The sequence below is a fragment of the Leptosomus discolor genome, chromosome 16 (assembly GCF_034619465.1).
Source record: "Leptosomus discolor isolate bLepDis1 chromosome 16, bLepDis1.hap2, whole genome shotgun sequence".
Classification (NCBI taxonomy): Eukaryota; Metazoa; Chordata; class Aves; order Leptosomiformes; family Leptosomidae; genus Leptosomus; species Leptosomus discolor.
The window spans coordinates 12,802,848-12,830,549 of NC_141406.1; the positions used below are offsets into that span (position 1 = coordinate 12,802,848).

The following is a 27,702-nucleotide window of genomic DNA, read 5'->3' on the forward strand; positions in this document are numbered from 1 at the left end:
GGTAAACTGCTGGTTCACCCCAGCAAATATCAGGGGTTTAGGACAACATGAGGAAAGGCTGGTCCCAACATGGTTGTCTGTTGTCTTCGGGGCTGCAAGCAGATGCACACGTCTCTCCGTGCCTCAGTTACCCGTTAGAAGGGGCTAACAATGCTTCTTTTCTGGCATGTGGTGCAGGGTGTGAATGAAGTGGGGTTTGTTTGGTGTTCTGGAGATAGGATGGACTGCTAAGGATTATAACTATTTCATTTGTAGAGTATCCTGGGGTTCCTAGTTTCTGGCTAATAGAATTCACATGGCTAAACCCCCAAGGGGTGCTTTGAAAATGCAAAGGACAATGTTCAATGCAGGAATCTCTCCAAGCAAGCTATTACAGCAAGAGTAAAAAGAAAGACAGGAAAACATTCAATGACTCACCCAGGAATTTAATATCCTAGTCAGTCTATAGGAATGAGAGAAAGAGAAGACATCGGCAATTCTTTTTTATTAATTCTTTATGCACAGAGACACTCCTGTGTTACCATGTTTCACTGAATTGTTTTTAGAAACAGAGCAAACAAACTATATAAAAGACCCCAAAACTGATATAAAGACTGGAATGAAAATGTGCATCAAGCTCTCTGAATATAAAACATTACATTAGAAAGATATCATTGTTCATTACTGGGGAGAATCTGAAATAAGATCATACGGCTTAGCTGGCAGTAGAGCCGGTGTGTATTAATTTACTCTGCTTCCTAATGTTGCAGAAATTATATCACGGAAGTGTTTTTCTGCAGAACCACATTTTTCCCTGCATCCGTCCCTCCAAGGCAGCCGCTAGACTTCTCCAGTCTTAATTGCTCACTCTCACTTGCAGTTTATATCAGCATCATCATTTTATTTTTTGAGCATTGGAGGCTATGGGATTCGGTTGTGGAGAAGAACAATGAACGTTCAGCTGTTATTTATTGGGTTCTATTGTTTTGTGACAACAGCAGATGCCAGAAAGCTGAATAAAATAAAAGAACAACTGAGATTAAATTGCCATAGACCTTCCTTCCTGACTCCTAAATATATTCCCGAGCAAACCAGGCCTCCAAATCTCATCCTATAACCAGTAGTCAGCCGTGACCTCTGCAGAGGAAGCACGTGGCGAGGCAGCGTGGCATCGCCTAGTTTTGCCATGACATCCCCAGATTATTCCCTGACCTCACCACCAACAGCTATTGCTGATCATGTGTGGGGAGACACAGTGGCTCTGCTTTTCTTCCTCTTGCTTAATGAGAGTAAACTTAATTAGCAGATCTCATTCATTTCCCAAATGGGGCTCATTAATATTGTGGCCTCCTCTTCCAGGTAGGTGTGACACGGGGTTTCAGCAGTGTGCAGGCGACTCGGAGGAGCTGTGGGGACGGGCAGGCAGCAGTGACGGGTGTGGGACAGGAGGCAGAGCCTGGCAAGGTCCCTCTGTCCCCAAAATGTGGCACAGCGCAGTACAAAGCAGGATATCCCCATTCCCCATGCTGGGGCAGTGCTCAGTGGGATGGGGCCAAGCGTTTTGGCAGCCCCTTGTGCGTTGAACCCCGTCTAGCCAGAGCCCAGGGAGCTCTGGGGACAGGGGGACCCTCCCTCTGAGCCTCCAGGGAGCATCCAGCATTAGGAAGGAGAACAGTTTAGGTTGCAACAGGCAAAGGTGTCTGGCATGGTGATGCCAGAGCCCACGTGGTCCATACGCTTCCACGTGCTGTGTTTGGGGTTTTAATTTGAAGACCCATCCTTTTACTGGAGAAGTTCTGCCCCGGGGAGGGGGCACACAGGGGCTGAGGAGCTGCCGTGGGCTGTGTCAGCGCACAGAGCCCCGTTTCCTCTCTCCCCCAAGCTGCTCAGCGCTCACGAGACCCTTCTCCAGCCTGTTTGAGGAGAGGAATCCCACTGCGGTCCTGGCTTGATGGGGCAGGATGCTGCAGATCCTCACCCTCCTCCCTCTGCAAGCACCCCCATGGCTCAGGGTGTCCCTGCCAGCCGGCTGCACCATGGGACAGGCAGCTGTTACTGCTGGGGCAGGGTCAGGCCACCTTGAGGCTTTGCTTTATCTGCCCTGCTGTGTGTTTTGGCTTGGGTTTGCTGCCGAGCAGCTCAGATGTGTCCCGGGCATCAGCGTCACTTAGCCCTGACCTTCTGCACACTGCGCTCTCTAATCTCAGCATTTAAGGAGAGTGGGGCACTGGGATACACCATGTCCTCAGAGCTTCTCTTTTTGTTAGTGGTTGGAGATTAGGCGCTGTCTTCACTGAGACCTCCTTGTGGTGTGATTGTCACTTAGGTCTAGTGACTGCTGGGGCTTGTTTTGGCTTGTGCAGCAAAGATGGGCAAGCTATCTCCTGGGCTGGTGCTGGTCCTGCTTGGAAGATCAATATTTTGGCCCCCTCCGAGCAACATCTCTGCAATTCCTTGCTTTTTGGTGGTGCTGGCTTCACACAGCAAAGCTGCTTCAGGAGGACAACCTGATAGCCTCTTCTTCTGGAGGGTGAACAAGTCTGCCTTGCCTTGGTGCAGAGCCGTGGTCTCAGGATGGGAAACTGAGACCCTCCTCTCCACGGTGGGCAGAGAGGTCCTGCCTGCAGGATCATCTCCCTGTCCCTTCCCATCGCTGTTGGCTGCTCCCACAGCAGAGCATGGGAGTAACTCTGTGGTTAGACCTAGTCCTGGTGTGTCTCAGATATGCATCATTACATCACACCAGTCTGGGACTGCCTGGTCCTGCTCTTAGGACAGGCTGAGGCCAATGCAGATGGGAGGTACCCGTGTCGGCAGCGGGGTTTGGAAGCTGTTTTGGCTGTTGCTGCCACGTCAGGTGGTGAGTGAGTGCAAGGAGAGGCCAAATTTGTCAGGATGGCTGCTCTAACCGTGAGACAGAAGGCCAGAGAGATGTCATGCCCAAGGGTTGGTGGCATCTCCATCTCCTGCTCCAGGACAGATGGTGCAGGTGAACTCGAATGGTAGGAGGCAGTGCCCAGCACCCAGGATGGCAGGAGAGGAGGTGGAGAAGAGCTGCCCATCCCTGCCAGGCTGTGAGTCAGTGTGATGGGGCTGGCTGGGGACCAGGTGCCTGGGAGGACAGCGTGGAGGAGCAGACATGAAGAGAGCCCTTGTGCAGGGTTTAGCGCCCTCACTGCGTACAGCACGTCTCCTCAGTGGTCTCGGCAAGGCAGACCGCTCAGGTGGCACCAAGTCCTGGAGGTCCTGCAAAAATACCTGGTAGCAGGTAGAGAGCAGAGACCTTGTGGGCTGGGATAGCGCAAAATGAGCATCAGAGAGCCCATAGGAAATGGTCCTGGCACCTTCCCGTGACCTCGCTGGTAATTGCTTGGATTAAGAGTAGGTTTGTGACGATGGGAGACACCTGGTCCCAGGAGTGGCTCACAAAGACTCTTCCATGACCACTGTGGTCATGTTTAGGATCCCGTGTCAGCCATGGGGACCCTGTCACTGCTTATAGAGGCAGAGCAGAGAGGGTGCTGGGAGCAAGACCACGTGAGGGAGCTGGAGCTGCTGGCATTATAAGAGGCGAGATGGTGGCCTGAATGTATCTCTAGATATAGCTGGGATCTGCTGCCTGGATTTCACATCATTTTCCCTAAATACCAGCAGTGGGGTCTGCTGGGAGAGGGAACCACGGTGCCCCCGGGGCAGCTGGCTGCTCTGCTCTGCCAGCAGCTGCCAGCCCCCGGGCTCTGGCCAAGTAGGGTGCTGAGGCAGAGGCTGGTTCCCGGCTAATTCCCCAGCGAGGAGTCTGCTCCTGCCCGCGGCTGAGTCACGGACCCGTGAGTAAGAGGCAGAGAAGTCTTTGCCATAGTAACGTCGGCGCTTTGTCACCGCATTAGTGTGATGGGGAACTGCTGCTTCAGACAGAAACATGCGGTTGCTGAATCGCTGCCGTGGCAGAGGCGTGGATGCTGGCAGTGCCAGGGCATCGCCACCACTGCCGGGACGGGGCGAGGGCACCACGGAGCCCTGCCTTCCTCCTGCCGCCTCTCCACGCCTTCGCAGAGCCCTTTCTCAAGTGCCTTTTTCCCCTCTCTCCTGTCCAGTTTGATAAAAATAGATTTTGAGCAAGCAGCGTTTCCAAGCAAAAAGCAGTTGTATTTGTTTGTTTTATCTGGAAGTTTTTTAAAGGACCGAGAAGTTGGGGGGGTGGGGAGAAGGGGGGGCCAGCTCTTCCCAGCACAGAGATCCAGCAGCAAAGTTAACGTTTCCACCACGGCTTTATCTTTTCATCCATGTAAATAAACGTCCTACACACGTCATTCATGTGGGGTTTGCAGGGAGAGCCGGAGATGATGGGCCTGTTCCTACTGGTAATATTTACTCAAGCAACAAGAGCAGGAAACAATAGCAAAGCCGAGACTTTTCCTTTAGGTTGGTGGGAGGGAGCAGCTGTCTGCGCCCTCGTGGCTGTGGCACGTGCCCTGGCAAGCAGGGATGGGGCTGTCATGGGGCAGGACGGGGCACCGGGCAGCTTACCTTCGAGATCTTGTGCCGCATGGAGCGTCCCCACCAGCGACAACCTCCCCAGCACAGGATCAAAGTCCATTGACAGCACCTGCCGTAGGAGACACGAAAGCTGGTGTGCAAAAATGTTGGCTGGGCCGTATTTGGGGCATCAGCTTCGTTATCTGTCAAGCTGCAGCCGCACGTGGCTGTGTAGTTGGAGGTAGTGCTCGGAAATGTGCAGGATGAACACGTTGCACGCGCGTAATGAGTGGACGCAGGACCACTGGGCTCTTCCTTAACCCTGCGCTGGTGACGGCTGCACGTCCGTCCCTTGTCCGCGTGTCTGTGCCACCCCTCCCTCGGAGGCTCACTGCCACCCGGGGCTGGAGCTCCACGTGGAGCCAGGCTGGCCATTGCACAGCAGCCAAAGTTTTTTGGCCAGGTGAGACCATGCTGCCAGGCTTTCAGCAGGCGAGTCCGGTCCCAAGGACTGATATTCAGAGGGCTTACCTGGGGGGCCATGGCAGTGTTAGCATTCCTCTTGGCCCTTCAGGCAGGGCCGGTGGTCTCTGTACCCCCGCGGCTCCTGTGGGCTTTCCTTCTTACCATCCTCTGCCTCTTCCGCAGGAGAAAGAAAGGAACGCCAAGAGGAAGAAGAAAAAAGGCACCGCCGTTCAAAACGAAGAAGCTGCCTTCCCTCCCGCCGCCGAGGACGAGGAGATGGAGGTGTCAGGGACGAGCGGCAATGAGGAGGAGATGGCCGAGGAGACGGAAGGTGAGGCGGGTGGGGGTCCGCAGCAGCGGGGGATGCGCTCAGCTCTCCCGGCTTCGCTGCACGGCTGCAGCGGAGGCGCCACACACGACCTCTCCGGGGCTGCAAATGGCGGGGGGTCGTGTCTGTCACCCCAAAGCCGTGCCGAGGGGATGGCATCCCGCAGCACGAGGCGCTCGTGGCGTTTTGGATGCCTCTGGATTTCACGCTTGCAAGGAGTGCCCTGGATCACTGCTCTCCTCCTGTGGCTGTCTGGAGGGATGTTTATTTTGGGAAGGCCGTGCTGCGCAGGAGCTCTGTTACCAGCAGCCTCCACCGTGGCTGCTGGGTGCCCACGGGGGTCCCGTGGAGCATGGGGAGGCTTACGGCTGCTTTCGTGGCCCAGGGGCTCCTCGGCCTCCGCATCAAGGCTGCACGTAAAGGGTTCACCTGGAACTTGGAGTGGTCCCAGCAGCTTCTCCTCGCCCTGGAGGAGAGCAAGCCCTTTGGTTTCCAATTGCCGTCCCCAGCGCACCCAGCTTACCGGGGCCTGGCACACTTATATGCTCTTGTAAACCAGATTTCCTGGTGTTTCCCCCCAAAGGAGGGGTCCCTGCGTGCTCGGCAGGGTTAGATGGCCCCTGCTGCGGGCTCTCAGGGCGCTTAGCATGGGCTCAAGGAGGGGTAACACGCTACAGTTTGTGTGTGTCTATTCCCATCGTGTCAGGGCATCACTGCCACTGCTGCCCCGGGCAGTGGAGCCCACGCTGCCGGCAAAGGCAGGGGAAGCCGTGATCTCCCACCGGCGAGGCTGGTGTACCTTGGCGGGTCTTTTCCTCCTCCTTTCCCTTTTAAGGCAGCATTTTACTACCTCCCAGCCATACCAAAGAAAGGAAACAACTTGAAAGTGACAATTTTCAGCTATTTATCGCTTAGAAAGCACGGCAGCGAGTTTGGAGAAAATGTGCATAATTTTCCAACAATAGCCCCATTTGACTTCTGTCAAAGTAATTTAATAACTTAACCAGCACTGCTGGCACCATGCTGGTTCCTGGCCTTAGCACCCAGGCTAATGGGACTCGAAATGGGAAATCTTTTCAAATCACCATTGCAAGTGACTCATTACAAGGCAGATTCCAGGTAAATCTTTGTGCGAGGTGATACGTGACTTGGAGGCGCAAAGTAAAAGGTAGTTATTGCTCTTTTTAAGAGTGCCTGAGAGGAAACAATGTATTTTTGAGATTAGAGACGGATCTCTTGACACGCTCCCAAGCCTTACACTCCAAGCCTCGTCTCTTGTTCTGCTGCTGGGGTGGCAGAACCAGAAAGGCATAAGCAGGGCGCATGAAATGTCATGGGCACAGAAGTGCCAGGATGGTGTTATGCATGAGATGGCTGCTGGCTCCAGGGCGAGGTTTGGGGATGCTCAGTCGGGGGACCATGTGGCTGGCCAGGGGCAGGAGGAAGGACTTGGTATGAGGGTTATGGTGTAGACCACAAATTCAGCATCTGGAGGGCGTGCACTGGAGCCTAGACCTTGGATGACCACGGGACAAGCCACTGTTGGATGTCTCAGCATGGCATTCAGAGTAGCATCAAGTGGCAGTCGCAGAGAGTTTGGCCAAACATGCTGTAAACCTCATCCCTGGGTGAATGATGGGACACCTCATTGCTTGGTTCCAAGTCCATAAAGGTTGGAGAAGACTGAGATTCCTGATGAATGTGGCACATTTTCCTGCCAAGGAAGGATGGATGCACTCCAGTGTACAGCTCTTGGGACATAGTCTCTGTGCCACTCATCTCACCGGTGTTTGAAAGCTGTCTGTGCTGCCGGGGAGAGAGACAAGTCTAGGAACACACATGAGGAAGCCTTTGGGCAGGAGCGTGAGAGCCCTGCCCAGCAGGGACATGCTGAGATGCGACTGTGGAAGTGTCCTGGCGCTCCTGGCCCTGGCCACGTTTGTCCAGCAAAGGCTTGGAGGGAGCAATCCTCTCCCCAGCCGTAGAAAGTCTCTCGGCAGCACCTTCCTCTGCAGCGATGCATGGACACTTGTGCTTCCAGCTCACTCCAAGCTGTTGGTGGCAGATTTGAGAGTGATCCTTTCCATGTAATAATTAACCTGTCCTGCAGCACTGCCAGCGCTTTGCTTTCGCTGACCCTGACCTCCTTTCTTCTGCCACTGGCGGCTTAAATAACAACAAACACGCACGATGTTTTGGGATGGTCCCCAGCTGCCCTGGGGGTGGCAGAGCCAGGGACACAGGCGACGTAAGTCAGCGAGCAGGGTGCCAGCGAGGTGCTTGGTGCCGGGGGAGCAGAGCTGATCCAGAGACATGGGTGAGAGGGTGACGAGGGAGCAGATCCTGGCCTGCAGATCCAGCCAGCAGCCAGGGTTTTCCCTTAAAATCCAGCTTCCCAGTTGCTTGGTCTCCAGGCTTTTGGGCGTGTGGTTTTGCCTTTGAGTGGGGGTCAACAACAGTCATTGTGCTGGGCAAGCGAAGAGGTCCCCAGAGCATCCCTTTGCTTAGTAGGCTTTGGATCCGGGGATCCCGGCGCAGCTCTCCCAGCCCCAGGATCGTCTTCCCCTCAGAGGAACGAGGGCGTTCTCCTCCCAAGGGAGGGGGTGGAGGCAGTGATATGGGAAGCGAGAATCTCGGGCTGATCCTTATTTTTATTTCTTCCCTTTTCTCAGCTGCAGTAAATAACAGCTCCGACACCGAGAGCATTCCCTCGCCGAGGCCCGAAGCCAAAGAAGGAGGCGAAAACGGGGCCAAGGCACCACCCGGGCCAGGAGGTGACTCCAGCACAGAACCGGCAGTCAAGTTGGAAGAGGCTCCAACACCCCCTGACGCTCCCACTGCTCCCCCCGCCAACCCCGCTCCGGCCACCAGCCCTCCGCCGGAGGCAGCTCCTGAGCCGCCCAGCAGCGAGGAGAAGGTGCAGGAGGACCTGGTGGTGGACGTGGTGAAAACGGAGGAGCCAGAGGAGAAGGTGAGCGAAGAGCCCTGCAAGAGCGAGGTGAAGAAGGAGGAGAGCGAAGACAACCAGGAGAAGGACAAGGGGAATGACAAGAAGGCGGAAAGCGGCGTCAGCAGCGGAGGGACAGCAGGGACGGAGGGGACACCCAAGGCCGAGAAGAAGGAGAGCCACAAGGGCAGTAAAGGCCCCGGGGTGAACCCCGACAGTGACTCCAGCGCAACCTGCAGCGCGGACGAGATGGATGAGCAGGATGCTGTGGACAAGAGCAGGTAGGAGTGGGGAGAGAGGTGGGCAAGTGCATGGCCTGAGGGCCAGAGGAGCATCTCCGTGGTGTGCTGCAGTGCCCACGTGCACTTTCGGGAGCTCCTCCTTGAGAATATCACTCAGGCAGTCTCCCAGGCTAGGGGACGTGCTCGGCTGTGTCCCCATGTGGCCGTGACCCTTTGGCCATCGCTTGCAAGGGGGCCGTGACACAACGGGCAGTGCGATGTCCCAACATACGGGTGCTGCTGGGCAACGGCCATGGGTAGGTGTTGGGTGCAGAGCCGCTGCGTCTGCTGATGGCAGCCCATCTGGGTGACGCAATGGAGCAGGACGTGCCCTTGGGGACAGTGGAGTGGTGCAGAGGCACAGGCTGGTTTGCCAGCATCTGGGGTTGGGATCGGTTTCTGTCTGAGCTGGTGCTGGCAGGAGAGAAATCACATCGGGGACAGTGCGGAGAGGGGGCGAGTTGCTCCTTTGGTGGAGATGTTGCTTGGATCCGTAGGGGTGAATTATCCGTCCGTAAAGGGAGGAGAATGGTGTGGGCTGTGGGAGCTTTCCTGGGGACATGCCACTGGGTCTTCACCTGAGCCGCTGCGGTCCTGAGCCCTCCACCCACCCCTGGGGCTGGCAGCCGAGGGCAGCTCTGACCCTTCATGGATGGCTCTTGGGACAGGGAGGGGAAACACTGGCCTCTTCCTTGGAGAAACATCCTGCTCCGCTCCTGGCTTTTCCCATAGAACCCTCCCCACCCAAGAGCCTTACAAATGAGGAGAGGGTTTCCTGGTTTTTAAAGAATCTGTGTGAATACATGTGTCTCTGTAGCGCTGTTTTTTCTAATGGCTCCTGCTTCCATCCGCGCTGGCTCCTGGGCCAGGTGGGACTCCTGAGTCCACCCTGCCGTTGCAGGTAGGGACAGCAGTCCCTCCCCACCTTGGAGCTGGGCTGGGACTGGAGGTTGATGTCTCCCATCCTGCACCCAGCATCCTGCATCCCACATCTCTCCTGTGGGCTTCCAGGGGGCAGTTTGGCATCAAGATGGGTGCTGCCAGGCCGGGCGGGCTATACGCAGTGCAGTGGATGGGGCTATTTAAAAAAAACCCAACCAAGCAAAGCAGTGGGACGAGGCAGTAGGGAGCCATCGTGCATCTCCACCGCTCCTGACGGCCTCCGCACTTTCCCTGTGACGGATGCAGGAGCCAGTGGGTGAGCGCTGCTCGTGCAGGAGCATCCTCCGCGCTGCCCAGCTGCCCCGGAGGAGCAGCCCCTCTTGCTGCCGAGCAGCTGGAAGCAGTACTGACGATGCCGAGGGGTGGTGCGGACGCCGCTGGCCCCATCCCCGTCGCAGGGCTGAGGCCTCTTGGCTGCAGTGCTCCTCTCTGGTGGTGGACAGAGTCCAGCACCACCCCTCCCCACCCTCTCCTCCTTCCCAGACGGGAGAAAACGTCCCAGCAAGGGAGAGTGAGGCCAGCAGGGCTGCACTCCTCAAATTTGAGAGTAACCCAGACAAAACCAGGACAGCAGTGGCTTGTAGCGTCTTCCCAGCAGCAAAGGAGCAAGTCGTCTTGGGAATGACTTTTTCATCCCTGGCTCCTCGCTGAGTCAGCGCCTATCTCGCTTGTCAAACAGTTACCAGCTTCCAGGAATGTTAAACATTAAACAGGCGTCCCGCAGCTCCTGGGCCACTCCTGTTATCCCGTGTGGCAATGAAGAGTGGGTGATAGCAGAGCCTGCTAGCCCAGGAAGGCTGCAGCTGACACCAGTGCCTGGCGCTGCCCAGCCCAGGAGCCCCAGGAGCACCCATGGGGTCAGTCCACAGCCAGCTCAGAGGTTTCAGCCCCTTTCGTGCTCCTGGCAGGGACCTGTGCTCTTCCCCGGTGTAGCTTTGCTCCCTTGCATTTCCCACCGGCCGAGGGCTGCTTGCTCGCAGGCGGTTGCCGCAGCCCCGCTGCTGCAGCGTGACTCGCGATGAGCAGGACGAGGCTGCCGAGATGCCGCGTGAGCCGCCCCGTCACCGCATCACCCGATGCTCGCCCGCCCACCCACCCAGCGCCAGCGGGGCGTGGGTGCTCTTCCCTGCGCTTGTAAAAGCATCGAGCTGTCCGCGGCATCTCCCAGAAGGGGATGGAGGGCGGCTGGGGTGTCCCCGAGGTGAGAGGGAAGGGGTGCGGGGTTGGCATGACACGTAGGAGCAGCCTTTTTTGGGTCCTCCTGCGGTTCACCCTAGCGAAGACAAGCCCGAGATAAGGAGGCGCAGCCTTAACTCGTCAAAGCTGAAGAAGGCAGCTCATTGTCTGTGGTTCCACGCAGCATGTGCTGCAAGAGGGCTGCTGCTAGGGCTGCCAGGACGGCGGTTCAGCGGGAGGTCACAGCAGATGGGGATGCGTGAGGGAGGCCATGCAGCCACCCGCTGCAGGCCTGCCGCACAGAGAGGAGGCGCCTGCCTATAAGCGTTGCGCCGAGCCACCCCTGCGCCGTGCGTCCCGGTTGCTGGCTCAGCCGTAGGTGTGAGGGCAGTGCCAGGCCGGTGCCACGTTGGTGCAGTGGCCCTGGCTGGAGGGAGCCCCTCAGGGAAATCTGGTAGCCTTCGCCGTTGCACAACCACCACGTGTGCAAGGAATTGCGTTCGGCTGGGTCGCGTGTCAGTGCGTTGGCTTGCCTGGCAGTGAAACTGCTCCCTGTCTCCATGGCAGAGGGTGAAGGAGTTTGGGGAACACGCTGTCCTGGTCACCCGCAAAGCTTTGAGCCTGGGAGGGGACATCTCCACACTGCTGAGGCTCAGCCACGTGCATGCTGACCCCTTCCTGCTCAAACCCTTTTCCCATCCTTCCCAGTGCCACCCCCCATGCGTCGGGACTGGTGGTTAGGTTTGGGAGACCCCAGGTTGGCAGCGGGGTGGGTACAAGATGCTGTGGGTTGTTCATCCGGAGACTTCTAGAGCAAAGCAGCAGACAGCCCTGTGCCTGGTGCAAGATCTGCTAGGAGGGACATAATAAATTATGCAATTTGCATATTGATTAATTTGATACTGACTCTGGTTTCCTAAGCATCAGGATCCTGGAGGGCTTTAGGAAACCTGAGGATCTTAAGTGTGCTCAAAGGAACCTTAAGGGTGCTTAAATTCATCTCTGCAAGCACCACGAGTGCATGGGGCGGCTGCTGGGGCAGTTGCTCTGCCAAGGGGCTGCCAGGGCTGGCAGGACCCCACTTGCTGATCAAGCTTGCCCATCTCTGGAAAATCAGGGTGTTTAGGTACTTGTCCCACAGGAACCGCTGCTGAGGAGGAGAGCGGCGCTAAGCACAGCCGCGGCTGCTGAGATCTGTCCCACACCACTAGCGGTGGCAGTGACATGGAGCTGGGCCCAAGCTGCCGGGTCGGTCACCTCTTGGTGACCACCAGGACCTGTCTCAGCCCAGGGATGACACATCGCCAGTCTGGCAGCGCTGGCATCAGGGATGAAGTGGCAGGAGAGGAGCTCTTTGCCAGCACCAGGAGCTGAGACGGCTGGCAGCCTGCACTGGCTGCTCTACCTTCCAGATGAGGCTTGCCTAGAAAAACATTGCCCTTTTTTAAAAATAATTTTAAAAATATTAGTTTCTTTTGGGCAAAATCAGAGCCCAGAGTGCTGGGGGAGTGGAGCCAGGGCTGCAGAGCAGGCTGTGAACACGGGCCGTCCCCATGTTGGCAGCCCTAGAAAAGCAGTGCCGCGGCTCAGCATGGCATGCAGGTCTTGGGAGCAAGTGCTGGGTGCCCATGTCCCCAGCCATGCGTCTCAGCAGACTTTGGGGCATTGCACCCTTCCAGGAGTCTCGTGTCCGCCACATCGTGGCTTCCCGACACCTTTGTGGCTCCGCAGGCAGATATCATTGCGATTATTTGGGGAGCAGCTCAGATTTGCTGCCCCTTGGCTAGTCCCCCCTGAGTGCCTAAGCAGAGCACCCTGGTCCCAATCTGGAGGCAGGTCCCCTTCCCCTCCGATGCCCGGCACTGCGTAGAGTGAGGGCTGGGGCAGTCCCAGCACCGTGATGAGTTTATTCCCCGCACATGGCCCCGCCACGCTTGTTTATTCATCCAAGGGTGAGCATGGGATGACCTTGAAATTTATAGGCTGAAGAGAGCAATGAAATAACAGCTAAAATAAACAAATCAGGCTGTAAAGCTTGAAAACTATGAACTGGCTTCAACAAATTGGAGTCAGGAGAGAGAGAAAGCAGAGATGGCCTGGAGACACGTGGTCCCCAGGGTCTTGGCATGAGCTCAGGAGCTGGACGCACCTAGGCTTTGACCCATGGGCTTTGCACGCTTCCATCTCCATCCCATTTCGGTGCCAGCATGGGGCCCACCTCGCACTGTTCGCACAGGGGCTCGCGTGGCCAGCTAAGTGTCTACCAGGCAACTCAAGGGGAAGAACAAATGGAGAGGGAGCAGGGCTGTGCGGCCGCTGGGCTGAACATCAAACCCCATCCAAATCTGGTCTCTTGTCTTTCATATGATCCAAGCACCCCGGCCACATGCACGTGGTGGTTGCCCAGGCTTTAGCACCTTGATAAAAGACAGGCCTTGAAGAAGAACATGAGGCTGATCCTGAGCGCCAGGCAAGCACTACGTCTGAGCTCTGGAGAGTAGCATGATGCCCAAATGAAATCTGAACTGGTCAGCCTGCTCTCTAACTCCCAGCTCTGGGCTCCAGTTCTCCCTCAGGTTTATTCGGGACAGCAGCAGATTTGCCAGAAATAGTTAGTGTCAGGGATAAGGGAAAGAGGGCTCGAGAGCCTGTTGAGCCAGATGGGATGGTCTCATTTGAGCACGGAGCCCCACGGGGATTGTCTTTGGAAAGCAGGATTTGAATCCCATCCTGACCTCCGCCTCCCCTCGGCCTCATCATCCCACAGCAAAGCTACCCCAGTTCATAGCTGGGCGTTGCTGGGCCAGGTTGTGTTCCCCTTTGTGCCTGCCCTTGTAGACCAAACCAACCAGTGACTCCTGCAGCCCACAAAGATTGAGGTTGAGGCACCTTCCCAGCAGCTGCAGCCCCCCTGCACTTTGGGCATCACAGCAGATTTTCCTGCTTGGTAACCTCCTGTCGGACAAGCATCCCCGTGGTGGATGCTGAGATCTTTGGAGTTGTAGTTGCCATCTAAACAGGTTTTGGGCCAGGGCAGCAGCTTGCGGGGCGGGAAGCCCAAGGACATGATGTGTTCAAGAGCCCGGATTCCCAGCAGCGAGCAGCGGTCCAATACACTCCTCTCTGATGAAGAGGATGTCCTCTAGGCTCAGCAGCATAAAACAGAGGGATGCAGGCCATGGGGGAGCGATGGGGCGTGGAGTTTGTCCATGGCATTGCCTGGTTAACATGCGTGTTTTGTGTCCAGGTTGCTGTCCCCCCGGCCCAGCCTGCTCAACGCCACCAGCGATGCCAGGCTGAACTCCTCACCCCAGAAGCCACTGGACCTGAAACAGCTGAAGCAGCGTGCTGCTGCCATCCCTCCCATCGTGAGTATCCCACCAAAGAGGGCTGGGGCTGGGAGCACAGTGGCCGCGTGCGCCTCGGGCGTGCTCTTCCGTCGGGCTGCGTTCCCTGCGTGGCACCTGTCAGGGCTGCACGGACCTGCTCATCCCTGCGGGCTACAGCGAGCTGTACCTGGGCAGTGCGAGCCCCCCAGCAGGCAAAATGGGGACCAAGCAGAGCATGTCCCCAGCTGCTGGAGCAGCTCTGCCAGCAGCGTTTGGCTGTCCCTTGAGCTGTTTTATCAGAAAGTCGTGGGAGGTCTGGACAGAAAAAGCTTCTCATTGCCACATGACTGCTGCCTCCCGTTGCTTTAAAAAGCGAGCGTGCACCTTCCCAGCCCTGCACTTCTCTTCATCTCGTGTGCTTGAAGGATACCACGTAAGAAGCATTTATGGTTTTCCTTATCTGGAAGCTCTGCTTGGTCTCCCTTTTTGGCTACCCAGTAGACATGTACTGAAAGAACATGTATTCTGCAAGGCTGATGGTTCCTCCTTGTGTGGTGGCTTGGGCTGTGACAAAAAGCACCCTGGTATCCCCAGGGTGAACACCAGAGGAGCTGCAGCAGAGGGTGGGCAGGGAGGAAATCCCTGCTTTGCGTTTTGAGTAGTCAGGGAGGGCCTGTTCTTGATGCTCTTCCAGTTTCCCGTGTTACAGCTTAAGATGTGGCTGCTGTAAAGTAACTTCTGGCAAAAGCTACAAGCACTTAACTATAGATTAGAGGTTTTAAACAAGGGAATTCTGAGGCTCTCCTATAGTGTCACCAGCGCCGAGCTGATACTCTCGTTGTGGGCTTTTTTAATCTCCTGTGACGGGTGAGCTTTGGAGCCCTATTTGCTCTGGTAAGACTTGCAGTGATAATGTGGGGCAGGTGCTTCTCCTAACACCTTGGTGTCTCCAAGACGGATGTGGATGTCAACAGCATATGGCAAGTGTCACCAATTCTTATTACTTTGCAGATTTCCGAAGGTTTCTCAGAGGGGATATTGCAGAGTGGAAGCGTGAAGCCTCAGGTGCCTCCCCATGCCTTGGCCCTCTACCAGCAGCAGATCACAAAAGCCCATGAGTCTGCCCGCGAGGACATGCCCCCGAGCAAGCTATCGCAGTCCCAGCAGCAACAGGCTGAGAAGGAGCAGCAGCAGCCAAGCAGCAGTCCCAGGGGAAAGAGCAGGAGCCCCGCTGTTGGTGACAAGGAAGGTAGGGAGTGCCCGCGTGTTGGTGCCTGTTTGTCCGCACAGAAATGCCCGGTGTGTGCAGCTGTACGCAGCCGGCTGCTTTCCTCCTCTTAGGTGAAAGCTTGCTTCAACCCTTGAAAGCTCTTTAATAGCGTCTTGAAGCAGGACGAGAGAGGCATGGCTAATTTCCCATGTTCATTAGACAGTACATCATGTCTTATTGAGCCTACAGCAAACACCAAGCCGGTGTCGAGCGCCGAGGAGGTGAAGATTGCCTTTATTAGCGTCTCCGCCATTCACTTGAGAGCGAAGGGGCCTGGAGGCATGCCAGGGCTCTGGGTACAATGGCTCTTTTCTACCTTGCTGGCTTTCTATAAAGAATGCTTTTAATGCTCAGCGGGGACCATTATTTCATTTAAAATCAATGCTAATACTGTGACTCGGAGTCCAAAGGTTCCTGTAAAGATTCCCAGTGCTTTCTCCCCGGAATAGCTCTGATGTGGTTTGGCTGCCTAATGAGCAATTCAGAGTTTCCCACCGTAGAGCATTATTAGCTTGAGCACCTGGGGATCAGGGTTAAGGAGAGACGGGAAGTCCTGATGAGACCATCCTCTAAATGTGTTTTTAATCTGAGTGTCAGAGTCTGTTCCAGTTCAGAGTCTGTGTCCCTGCCCCTCACAGCCAGCCTGCAGTGCAGTTGTGTGTGGAGGTGAGACGCTGTCACCAGTGGCACGATCAGAGGAGCAGGGAGGTCAGGCTGGGCGGGTGCGATGTCCCCCAGTGCTGGGCCCTGCACAGGGATGGGTGCAGCTGCAAAAATTACCTGCTCGTGCGTGGAGATGGAAGGTGGATAAGACTACACTGACAGGGCAGATCTGCACTGGACCTGGGCTGTGATCTTTGCTGGAAAATCACTGCACTAGTTCACCCTCTGGCAGCCAGGATCTTAGCGGCCTGCTCTGCGGTGTCCGGGCCCAGGTATTTATTCTTCAAGCTGTCATGTCCCCCTGGACAGAACAGTGTGCTTGCAAGAAGAGTTGATTGCTGGCACGTGGCCAAATATTCTTTGGACAATAAATAGGACCGTGTGTGCATCACACCTCCAGAATGTTTTGCGTGTAAGCAAGGAAGGTGACTGCTCACCTTGAAAGAGAGGGAGTTCCCCGGGTCGTGGTGTTGCCACCCACGAAGTCCCATTTCCAGCTGATCTCATCCCGCTGTGCCCGCGGTTGCTGCCCAGGGGGAACAGTTCCCCTCCAGCTCTTTCCCCCCCAGCGGCAGGTGCTCGGGTTTGATCTCCTCCTGCACTGTAATCCTGCGTGGATCTGGTTTTACACAGCGCAGCTTCCTGGTGAGCTGGGTGGCACGGCTCGCGCTCAGACCTGGAGCTCTGCATCGCCGGTGTCCTGGTGCTGCAGCTCCAGCTTCCTCCTGGACACATGAGGATGAGGAGATGAGGCAGGTTTGTGTATGCTAGGTTCAAGGCAGGGTTTAGGGGTTGGAGATTAACCATGCCATTCTGCGGCCTGTTGGCACCATTATTTAGGGCAAGGGTCTGATACTCAGGTGGATTTTTTATGGCTTTGTTCTCTGCAAAGCACTAATGATGTGAGGCACTTTATTCTCTCCTCTCACATCTCTGTAGTGCTCTGAATCTTCCATGTTTATGAAACTAATTGCGCCTCCCTGTAACCCGGCAAATGTCTCAGCAGGTCTTGGGCTCCGGCTGTGTGATCTCCAAACCCTGCGTAGCTGTGCCTGTGTGCTGGGTACCACGGTGGGTCTGGGTTGCGTGTGGACCCTAGGGAATCATGGGCTGGTCTGTGTTTGTGATGGGAATGCATCTCCCATTTGAAAAGTAGCAGGTTTGCGATGAGTCACCTCAAGGGGAGAAATCAAGTCCCTCAGAGCCCTGATTTCAGTATGGATGTGGACTCAGGTGGTCGCTCGGTGCTGTCTCTGCCTCTTGGACCGTATCCTGGCTGTGGATCGGGGATTAGAGGGGAGGTAGCCAGATAGTCCTGGCAAATCTGTGTACATCCCTCCCCTCCCCAGCTCTCCAAGGCATCCCAGTGAAGTGGCAAGCATCCAGACTGCAGACATCGTGCTGCCACACCGCCTCTATGTGGGCCTTGCGTTGAAAGGGGAGAGTGCAGCATAGCCTGCAAAGCCTTCAGGAGAGCAGCCCTGTGCCGCCTCCTAGCCAGGGGCCAGCTCAACCGGAGCAGGTACTCCAGTTCCTCCCCTGCTCGATAAGAGAGCTTGAACTCTTGCAACCGCTCCAGAGATCAACATCCTTCACACCGCTCTGGATCCGCTTCAAAGCCAAGTCTTGCACACATCCTGGCCGAGGCGTTGGCTGCCTCGCAGCCGCTGGCTGGGCTGTATCGGTTTGGAGGGTGGCCAGCCGAGCCGTACCTTCCTGAGCGCTGCCCTCCCCTGCCTTCCCAGACGAGCTGCTCATCACGGGGCTAGGCAGAGGCAGGCAGCCCTGCCTGGATCTCACCGACAGGCAGACGGATCCCTTTTCCCATTGCTGAGCTGCTGTCGGGCATATCTTTGGTTATCGCTCCAAGGTTTGAAAGCCAGCGGTATGTTTTGTGTTGATTTAGTTGTGTTTCGTTTGGCCTTTGTAGGCGGTGGGGAGCCAAGAGCATTAATTTGGATGACGGATCATATAAACTCTGACTCCTTCGCTCCCATTCCAGGGGCTTGATAAACGGTAATAGGAACTCTCTCTTCCCCGCGTAAGTGCTATTTTATCAAAAGCTGGCTGAGTTATAGCCACTCTCTAATGCGGGGGCAATTAGGAACTGGCCGCATTTCACAGGCTGGAGAGGCACGCAGGGGAGGGGACGGCTCCCGCGGGGAGGGGAGGAGGACGGGGGCTCTCCAAGAGCCGTCCAGGGCGCACGTAGCCTTGGCCCACACTGCCTTGGCGTCAGGGAGCATCTTCAGCTGGGACATCCCAGCACCGTTCGCCCCCGCGTGAGCAGAGCCGAGCGGGGCTGAGCTGAAGGGGAGGAAATAGGGGAGCGTGGACGTGCCAGGGACTCTCCGTCAGTCTGGAGGCTGTGCCTGGATTCCCCCATACTGGCAGGGCGAAGGGATCCTCTCTGGGATTCAGCATGGGGAGAGAAGAGGCTGAAGCTGAGGTCCGACCCCACCAGGCTGCAGAGGTGTGAGTGCCTGGATGCCTCTGTGTGCTGAGAATGGATTTCTTCTCTCACTGAAGGGGACAAGAATAATCTCCCAGCTTCTGAGTACACTGAGCATTAATAACGATAATGCAGTAAAGCCTCATTAAACTGAGCCTCTGATAATCTACTTGCCCTATTATTAGGCTTAGCAGGATTCAGGCATCTATTTTTATCAAAAATTGATGGTTAAAGGCTGGGTTCATTTGTGATTGCTATAGTTTACTGCCCAGTTTCTAATTTCTGGTCAATGCGGATGTTATGCAGGTGGGTCTGGGGAAGAAGAGCAGTGCAAAATTAAGTGTTTATCGATTACAGTCCAATTCTACCAAACCTGCCTTTAATCCATCCGGAAAAGGCTGTTTCATCCTTCTGCTCAGCAAAGTGTGAGAATGCACTTGGGATGGAGCTGGTGCAGATGAAGCCCCTCTTTTTCCCAGGACCCTGCAGAGCGTGGCAGGGTTTGGGTGTCCCCAGCATGGCTCCTCCATCATTAAGCACTTCTTGGCCACCGATCAGCCTTTTCATAGCCAGGGTGAACCTAGCCTGGCATCCAGCCTACCCTGAGCCAGATAATTTCAGGAAGCTTTCTTGCCCCCAGCCCTGGTGCCTTGCAGAGGACCAGCAAGCCGCCCCGCTCCTCCTAGAGGCATCCAGTTGTCCTGCAGAACCCGTCTTGATCTTCATTTGTCTTTGACAGTCTCACAGAGTGTGATTGTCCCAGATGTTCGGAGAACATCTGCACATTATTCCCTTGCTGTCCAAGAAGCTGGTGCCATTATTTCTGGCCGCTTCTAGCAGCTGTCCTTTAAGAGCAGCTGAGCTTTCGCATCGTGATGTGATGTGGGGATGAGCTTGTTCCTAGCGTGCCAGCGTGCGGTGGTCCCTGGCAGTGGCCTGGGGCTCCCCAGGCACCCCGTGCCCGGCTGCACACAACAGACTGTGTTGTCACCAGCGAGCCACTGCCTGCTGGCTGTCTCCCACATGCTGGAGGGATGCTGACGTTGGTGCCTCTTGGCTTTAACCTCAGTGAAGGGTTTGGCAGGATCATCATTAATCCCCACAGCCCTGCTGTGGTGGCTGATGCGGAGCTGTGGGCACAGGCAGGAGCTGCCCAGGAGTGGTTTGCATGTGGCCAAGCCCTGACCCCTGCGCTTGTCCCAGTGACGGGCTGTGTGCTGAGCACCATCTCTCCTGGGTGGGCTGGGATGTCCATGGAGGTCCTGGCTGGCAGTGAGCACCCACAGAGTCACCAGCACGGACATCCATCCTCCCTGCTGCGCTTTAAGCATCTGAGCAAAAGAAATGCTGTCAAACCCAGGCAGTGACACTGAGGCTTTTTCTTTTGGATTGGTTGGGGAATTCAGCCCTCATCTCATGGCCAGATCTGACTGAAGTGAAGCCACTTCCCGTGCTGGGAGCTGGCTCTGTCTTCCCTGCCCATGCCCGCAGGGACTGCTCACCCGTGGGGGCCGCTGAGGAAGCTGGTTGCTTTCTGTTTCCCTTGCAGAAAAGTCCGTGCATTTCTCATCCATCGCAGAGGCTCAGAAGCTGAGCGTGGAGCCGACGGCTGCCTCGTGCTGGCCCCCTGTCCTGTCCTACTCCCGGGATGTGATAAAAACCTCTCCCCAGGCGGAGCCCCACTTGTTTCAGTATAACCCACCAGGCAAGTAAAAGCCACCAGCTGCATGGCGTGTGCCCTCCGCCCTGACCCGGGGCCAAGCACAGAGGCTGTGGTTGCAGCCAGCGTCACAGCTCGTGCTTTTCAGTGCAGCTTTTTGGGGAGGGGGTGAAAGAGAGGGTTCAGCACCAACCTGCTAACGCCTTGCTTTGGCCTGGCGTGGAGCTCCCGTGCTGCTAATGCAGCAGTCAGAGAGTGGCCAGACGGGCCGCCCAGCTCTGGCCAGGGCAGCCGCTCTGCCTTCCCTCAGTCTTGCCAATGCTCGTGTTTTCCTCGCAGGACACCCCATCCCGCTCAACCTGCATGAGAGTTCTCGCTCGGGGCTGCAGAGACTAGCGAGCATCTCCAACCCTCCTCCCCTCATCTCCTCTACCAAGCACCCCTCCGTGCTGGAGAGACCCGTCGGATCCATTTCCCAGGTAGGGTATCAGGTGTGAGCGGTGGAGACGCCTCGCAGGGCTCAGCAGCCTCTCCCTGACCTCTCCTCTCACACCGCAGGGCATGCCCATCCAGCTCCACACGCCCTACAGCTCCGAGCACGCCAAGGTCCCCGTCGGCTCCATCACCATGGGCCTGCCGCTGACCATGGATCCCAAGAAACTGGGTAAGATACTGGGAGGCGAGTGATTTGTCGTGTGTTCCGAGAGCAGCAGGGAGCGAGCTTGTCAGCAGCGTAGAGGAAAGGAGGAGTGCAGGACACAGCAAGGGAGCACAGATAGACCTGCTAAGAGGATGAAAGGATTAGTCCATTGGGAGAGCAGAGACACAGGGATCTAAATTTGTGCAGTGTAGGAAAGCGGCAGCTCAGTCAGGGACACATCCCAGCCTATAAATACCCTCCGGCTAATACTGCGATGGAAGGAAGGAAATATATTGCCACTCCCCAGGCCGGTAGGATAAAGAGTAAATGGCCTGAAGTGAACAAAGAAAGTGTTTAGTCTGCAGATGTGGAAGCATTTCTTAACAGGAGGAGGGGTTGGAGCAGGACCGAGTCTGGGGAGGGAGGAGCCAGGCCCTATTTCCCAGTGTGCTCAGGTCCCGTTATAAACCAGCACTGGGTGTTCAATGCCAGCCCCACTCCTGGTGCAGGCAGCGCCCAGCAGGGCCTTCACCAGGGCGAGAACAAGGATCTGGCCTTGCTCGCCAGCGGTTGTCTGTTCTGCCGACTGCCACAGCCTTGGGGAAGGCCGTCCCAAAGCGGTGGGGATGGCGAAGGCGCCGAGGAGGTGCCAACCCAGGGCTGGCAGAGATGAAAGTCTCGCTCAGCCGAGGGCTGCGGCCCCGTGCCCTGCACCAACGCTGATACCTGGTTAATGTTTTCCAGTGCCTTTTCCTGGAGTAAAGCAGGAACAACTTTCTCCTAGAAGCCAGGCCGGCCAGCCGGAAAGTCTGGTTCTGCAGCCGTCCCAGGAGGGCTCCATCCTGCGGGGTGAGGAGCCGGGGGCAGGAGGCGCGTGCCCCAGCTGCGGGAGAGGGGGATGGTGACAGTGCCAAACGCCACGTTGGCTGCGGCTGCCCAGTGATTTCGGGTTTGATTCCTGGGGTTGTACCCAGCCAGAGGGGTCTCTTCACCCCTTTTCTCCAGCATTGCCAGCGGGGGGGCAGATGGGTCTGTAGAATGTCTCAGCGTTTCTAGCCATCTCCCCAAATCAGGGCCTCGTGCATGGATCCTGGTGGGGGTTTTGTGTTCGAGGGGCACCCCAAAATGTATTGGTTAAGACAAAGCAAGATTCGTTTAAATGTATTAGTTGGTTTTCAGGTTCTTCACTGTTGCTGCTGCAGCTGGGCAGGGACCACATTTCATTTAAATCTAGCCCTCCCATGTTTCTTTCCCCATTAGCTAGGCAGAAGAAAATAAATGCAAAAGTGTTGCTTTTAAGTGCAAATTCTGGTTTGTGAAACCCTCCAACTAAGGGAGTCGGATGCACGAGTGCAGTGGGCTGGCTCCAACCCAGCACAGATAACAAGCAAATGAACTCAAACCACCCCAAGCTGCATCTCACCAGAGATCTGCTCTGATCACATCAGGAGAGGCTGAGACAGGCTGTGCTTTCTCCCAGGCCCATAAATCTGCCTGGCCTCTCCATGAAGGCAGCAGGGAGCTGATAGCCTCAAAATAGCCATTTTGGGGGTATGGGTTGAGAAGAGCTCTGCAAGGCATGGGATTTAACGGTGATATCTCTTGGAGGGCTTTCTCTCCAGTGCCTCAGCTTGCTAGAGATTGGGTCGAATCCTGCGCTTAGTCAGTAGCCTCAGCCCCGCGAGTTTTGTGCTGAATGGCAAATCCAGCCCCAGGCTGACTGGTTTTGTGTCCTACAGGTACTTCCCTCAGCTCTGCCTCAGGAGGGAGCATCACCAAGGGAACACCCACATCCAGACCCCCTCCAGAGTCGCCCATCACCTACCGAGGGTCCATCACGCACGTAGGTCCCTTGTCTATGATGAGTTTTGCTTCCCGGGTGCTGGCGGCTGCACTTTGCGGTGCTGGACGCGGGGACCGGGGGTTTGCGGGGCACGGGGCTGAGCAGCGCGGGTGTGTGCCGTGTTCCCGTCCCATGGAGCCCCTCGGAGAGGTCTGCGACCAGAGCATTTGCAAACAGCCTCTGTTCAGGGTGGCGTGAGCCCTGTCCATGAGCTGAGCCTGCAGAAGAGCAGAGCTTGACAAGCAGCGATGCAGAGCCTTACAGCACGTCTAAACCGCCCTTTGCTTTTCGTAGCTGTCAGGAACGAGGCAAAAGCAGCTTTAAATGGCTCTGGGAAAATAATCTTGCCGGTGCAACAAAGTGGAGCAGAGAGAAGGGGGAGATGGGTGAAGGGCCCAGGCCAGGCAGAGGAGAGGTGGAGGCTGCGAGGTGCATGTTGAGGTAGCGAGGTCTCCTGCCAGGGCTGAGCACGCTGCACTGGGGGTCCTGCAGTTCTTGAGCAGGAAGATACTTTAACCTTAATCTCTACCATCCATCTTCGGAAGAGCAGCTGGCAAGCGGGCAAGAGTTTTTTGCAGTGTGAGTTATTGCTCGTCTGGTAACAGAGTGGAGAGCATAAAAAAAAAAAAAAAAAAATCTGTTTCCCGTGGGCATTTTATCTGGCCATCATTCAGATATTTAAAGACACTCAATCTCAGATTTTTGCCGGCCTCCTTCAAGGAGGGTGACCCTGTACCCTTTGGCTGTGGGGACCTGAACTTGAACCCTGGCAAAGGCTTAACTTGCCTGATGCCCTGCATCCCACAGCTGCCAGGAGCAGATGCTCGGGGGCTGTAAATAACCCACCAGAGCAAATGCAGGCTCCATCTCCTCACATGCTGCTGCAGCGGCTATAGGCAGCAATGGGTGGTCATGAAGGGTCTTGAGCAGCATGTGCCAGAGATCAGATGAGCAGAGTTTGCTGACACACTGTTTTACGTCCATCTAGAATGCTTTGTTTGGCTTGGGAATAAGGTGCCAAGCACAGACCCAGGGCAATACCTGCCTCTCCTGCTGGCCCAGCAGCCTGCATCACTCTGCTCCTGGTGGGGAGGAGCCCCCCATTCGGCAGCAGCTCCGGGTACCAGAGCTGATATTTGATCTCAGATTAGTCATCCAGTTCACAGAAGGCAGATCTTGAATATATGCTCTCTGCTCTGAAGCCATCTGTCATCACTTGCTTTCAAATCCCCTCTGAGCACGTCCACGGAAGGAAGATGACTTACCTGGGGCTGGGAGAGCTGGCTGGGAAAGCCGTTACCGGGTGTACTGCGAGGGCGAACGATCCGAGCATTGAACCCGCGTGCTGGCGTGTCCCGGCAGCTGTGGCAGGGTTTGGGGGACTGCTGGTGCTCGGAGGGCTTGGTGCAGAGCAGGACATCTCCAGGCTGGGGTGGGGAAATAGTCTGCCCTGGCACAACCTGGAAGGAGCGGCCAAGCTGGCTGGGGCATCGCTTTCCCGAGGCTTCCCAGGAGCATCAGTCCTGGCGGTTGGTGGGGTTAAATGAGCGGATTAGGCAGGTGTCAATCAAGAGCTTTGCTCTGACAGCATCACCGTGCCTTCCCTGCGATGGGGTGGGGGACCATCACCCCACAGTGGCTGTTCCCAGTTGGCACCGGCAGGTTGTGATGGCAGAGGGGTGTTAATCACCAGCACCGCCTTCAAGGACATCCAGCTCTGGGTGTTTTGAAGGGGATTTGGACGGGGGCAGGTGGCTGTGAGCTGTGTCCGTGTGTGCCTCCAGGGAAAGAGAGGGTTTGGTTCACACCAGTGTGTGTAAGGAGCCTGATGCTGTTTCTGTTGGAGAGCTAACCAGCAGCTTTTGCTCCTCAACCTGCTCCAGGACTTGGTCTCGATGACGCCTGCCATCTCGCCCGGGCGTGCTGCCAGCCACCAGCTCCTGCGCGCCGGCAGCTCTCTGAAGGTCATGCTTGCTGCCAGCAGATGTGCCCTGGGTGGGCAGGACATCTCCATGGCTCCTCTGCTAGGCTGGGGAAATAGGCTGCAGGGAAAACACTAACACTCGAGCAGTCCCTGCTGTCACCGAGGTCTTCCCGGGGAGGCACCACCCTGTCCTCCCAAACCTGTGGGGTGGAAGTGAGCCGGGTAGCTTACTCCGAAACATGCAGGGCGAGAGAGTTGCTGTTTTGGAGGTCCGTGCTGTCCTCACCCCCCACCTATTCCCAGCAGCCTCACACAGATCACGTACCTTTTTACCGCTCCTCGTTATCGTCCTCATCAATAATTAAGCTGCAAGTCCCTCGCTGTTGGCTGCGCCAGGAAGCGGAGGCCGGGCGCGCTCTCCCTCTGCTCAGCCTCCCGCGGAGAACAGCCTGTCCCTGTGCGCGCGCTTGCTTAATTGCTTGTGACACTGTTAAATATGGATCTTGGTGGCTTTCCAAGGGCACCCCGGCAGAAGTGCTGTACAAAGGAACCATTACCAGGATAATCGGAGAAGACAGCCCCAGCAGAGCAGAGAAGGCGAGAGAGGATGCCATGCCCAAAGGACATGTCATCTACGAAGGGAAGAAAGGCCACGTGCTGTCCTACGAGGGTAAGTCGTAATCCTCTGCCTTTTTAGGGCAGGCGCTGGGGGTTTGTGCCGCTGTGGCTGGGAGCTGGGAGCTATTTGGGGAAAGGCTGATGAAGTGCAATGGGCCAGCCTCACGTCTTTGCTTCCAGCATCGTTTCTCTCCCTTCCCACCCTGCCTGCCTACAGCCTGGCTGGGTTTCCCTCTGTCCCGTGTGGTTATCTTGCCTTGGAGGCGACTTTGCTGGTGGGCAGGGTCTCTGGTTTTTATTGGTTTTGGGGAGCAGGGGAGACAAGAGGACCAGATGGGAAGGTGTTGCCTTCGTCCCTGGCACCCTGTGCAGCAGGGCACTGTCCGAAAACATCATGAGAGCATCCCCAAGCTCTTTGGCCAAGGTGGGACTCAAGAACCTGCAAGATGGAGGCAAGACAGGTAGTTTGTCTTTAAGGTTTATGCAGACATCAGATTCCCACCTGCAGTGTTTGGGGCACTGTGCAGCTTTCCCAGCATGGGGCTGCCTTGCAGAAATCCTGGGCCCAGCAGCATTGTTCCTCAGTATCTTGGGAGCTTTGCTACAGCATCTGTAGCTATTGGAGGGGGTGAAGCCGTTCCTGTGTCCCACGGGGAGCGTGTCTGGGAGGTGCATTGGCCTGTTGCCGACTACTGTTGCCCAGAAGCTCTGAAGACCCCAAGGGACCTGCCATGAGCCCCGTCTGGGGTGAGAAGCTGCCCCCAGCACAGGCAGCGTCACTTGCTCACCAGGCTGGCTCTGCCTGGCTGGGGAGCAGTGCAGAAAGAGTACAGCAAAGCAAAGCCAGGCGAGCAGCCGGGCTGCTCCCAAGGGGGCTCTGGAGAGACCCAAAAGTCATGTTGGAGCTCGCACCCCTGCTGCACGGTAACGCGGTAAATGCCCCCTCGGTAAATGCCGACGGTGTCTCGCCGCGTTAGCAGTATCAGCAGGCAGTCACCAGCTGCTCCTGCCTCCTCTGCGCCTGCTCATCCGATGGCAGCCCTGGCCATCAAAGCTGCTCTGCAAGTCCCAGTGGCTCCCATTAGAGATAAGCAGATGTTCCTTTCCAGTGAAGCTGGAAACAACGCCTCCATGCTCCCCTTTACCATGGGCTGGGCTGGGCATCTCTTGGCGTGGAGCCGGGCTCCTCCTCGCCCGCAGCTGGGGTCGGGAAGAGCTGAGTTACAGACACCACAGCCTCGCAGCCCCATGTCCTCTTGGGGTAAAATACTGGCATGTGCTCTGGTGAGCACGGGGACGGCCGTCCTCATGTCTCACCTCTGTTCTCAGTTGAGTTTGGAGATGACCTGGGAGTGAGGAGCAGCCACGCTCGCCTCCCTCAGCCGGTAGGTCTGGTCAGCTGCTGTGCTGCCTGAACCCCCTGCCTCCCTCCCTGGGGCAGCTGCATCCCTCCGCGGGGCAGAGCATCCCTCTTAGCCTGCCTGGCAGCCTGGGACCTGTGGTCAGTCTTGCAGGCGGAGGGTGTCCAGAAGTCCCTTTCCTCTTGCCTGCAGGTACAGGCAGCTGGGCTGGTTGTTTCATCCAGGGGACGGAGGCAGAAGGTTCAGGTCAGGCCGTGGGGGATGACTCAAAAGCTTCAGCTGTTGCCACCTCTGTGTGTACCCTGGGACCACAAGGACCTTTCAGGACAGGGCTCTGTGCCGTGCCTTTCGCCTGCTGTGTGGAAACCAGCTTGTCCCCTGCCTGCCTGCGATCGCTGTCAACTCTAGCCCAGATAAGAAGTGTCACCACAGGAGACTTGTGTCTGGGCGCCCTTTGAGACAGTTGGCAGGGCTCAGACCAGGGAGGACGCAGGAAGCGTTTCAGGACTTTTTTGTGCAAGAAGCTATTTTAATCTCCTTTTCCTGGGCTTGGAATCGAATGAGGTTGATCTCAAAAACGGTGCCGCCAGGGAAGAGGCAGGGAAGGCTCCTGGCAGCAAGGGCTGCCCGTGCCCAGAGCTGGGATCCTGCTCGGGGCAGTGGAGACCTGCAGACCAGACTCTCCCATCGCACGCACTCATCAGTGTCAGCCCATCTTCCCGGCTCCAGCCGGAGCCCATCGTGTCTCATCCTACCCCCCGTGGACACAGATGAGGAATTAATTCCTTCCTCTCCACGGCAGCCTTTTACATCCTTGATAGCATTTATCGCATCCTGAGTAATCTCGCCTGCTTCTGCAGCCCAGCCAGCCCTCCTGCCTCTCTCCTTCCCCCCATACAGCCCAGCGAGGCTTCGCAGCCTGGAGTGGAAGAGTTAAAAAAAAATTAAATAAGAAAACTGAAATTGTTGGTGATTATGAGTTTTGGCAAGCAGAAAAAAAATTACAAATTCTTTAGTGTCATGAGGGTGCTTAAAATAAAAGAGCTGTAATGAGACGAGATCCTGTAGCATGTGCGAGCTGAATTGTGCTAGATTGGTTATTCTCATTCTGCATATGATTGCTGATGGCTTCTGCAAGGCAAGGGACGTGGGTTTGGAGTGATTTTCTTTCTGTTTAGTCTCTCTTCTCCCTCGCGCCCTCCCCCTGCTTCCCGGCGGTACAAAGGGTGCCCGGGACCACGTCCCCTTCTGCAGAAGGGCTGTTGGCAGCAGATGTGCCGTGATGACAGGGTGCAGGCACATCGCCCCGCGTCTGCCGCAAGGTGCTTGGCTGATTCTGAACGTCACC

General features: G+C 56.4%; 1 protein-coding gene across 4 annotated transcripts in view; it reads left to right on the forward strand.

Moving 5' to 3' along the window:
* Positions 1 to 27,702, forward strand: part of NCOR2 (nuclear receptor corepressor 2) — a 177,893-nt gene that overhangs the window by 128,908 nt on the left and 21,283 nt on the right. For 3 of the 4 annotated variants that reach the window (XM_086474356.1, XM_086474357.1, XM_086474358.1), the window contains 10 exons: positions 5,104 to 5,251; positions 7,921 to 8,476; positions 13,842 to 13,962; positions 14,935 to 15,172; positions 19,858 to 20,013; positions 20,308 to 20,447; positions 20,527 to 20,632; positions 21,353 to 21,457; positions 22,348 to 22,451; positions 24,895 to 25,045. In XM_086474356.1, coding sequence (XP_086330482.1) covers positions 5,104 to 5,251; positions 7,921 to 8,476; positions 13,842 to 13,962; positions 14,935 to 15,172; positions 19,858 to 20,013; positions 20,308 to 20,447; positions 20,527 to 20,632; positions 21,353 to 21,457; positions 22,348 to 22,451; positions 24,895 to 25,045 — 1,825 coding nt within the window. Of the gene's footprint in view, positions 1 to 5,103; positions 5,252 to 7,920; positions 8,477 to 13,841; positions 13,963 to 14,934; positions 15,173 to 15,393; positions 15,397 to 19,857; positions 20,014 to 20,307; positions 20,448 to 20,526; positions 20,633 to 21,352; positions 21,458 to 22,347; positions 22,452 to 24,894; positions 25,046 to 27,702 lie in introns of all 4 variants that reach the window. The other variant, XM_086474359.1, reaches the window with a different exon arrangement.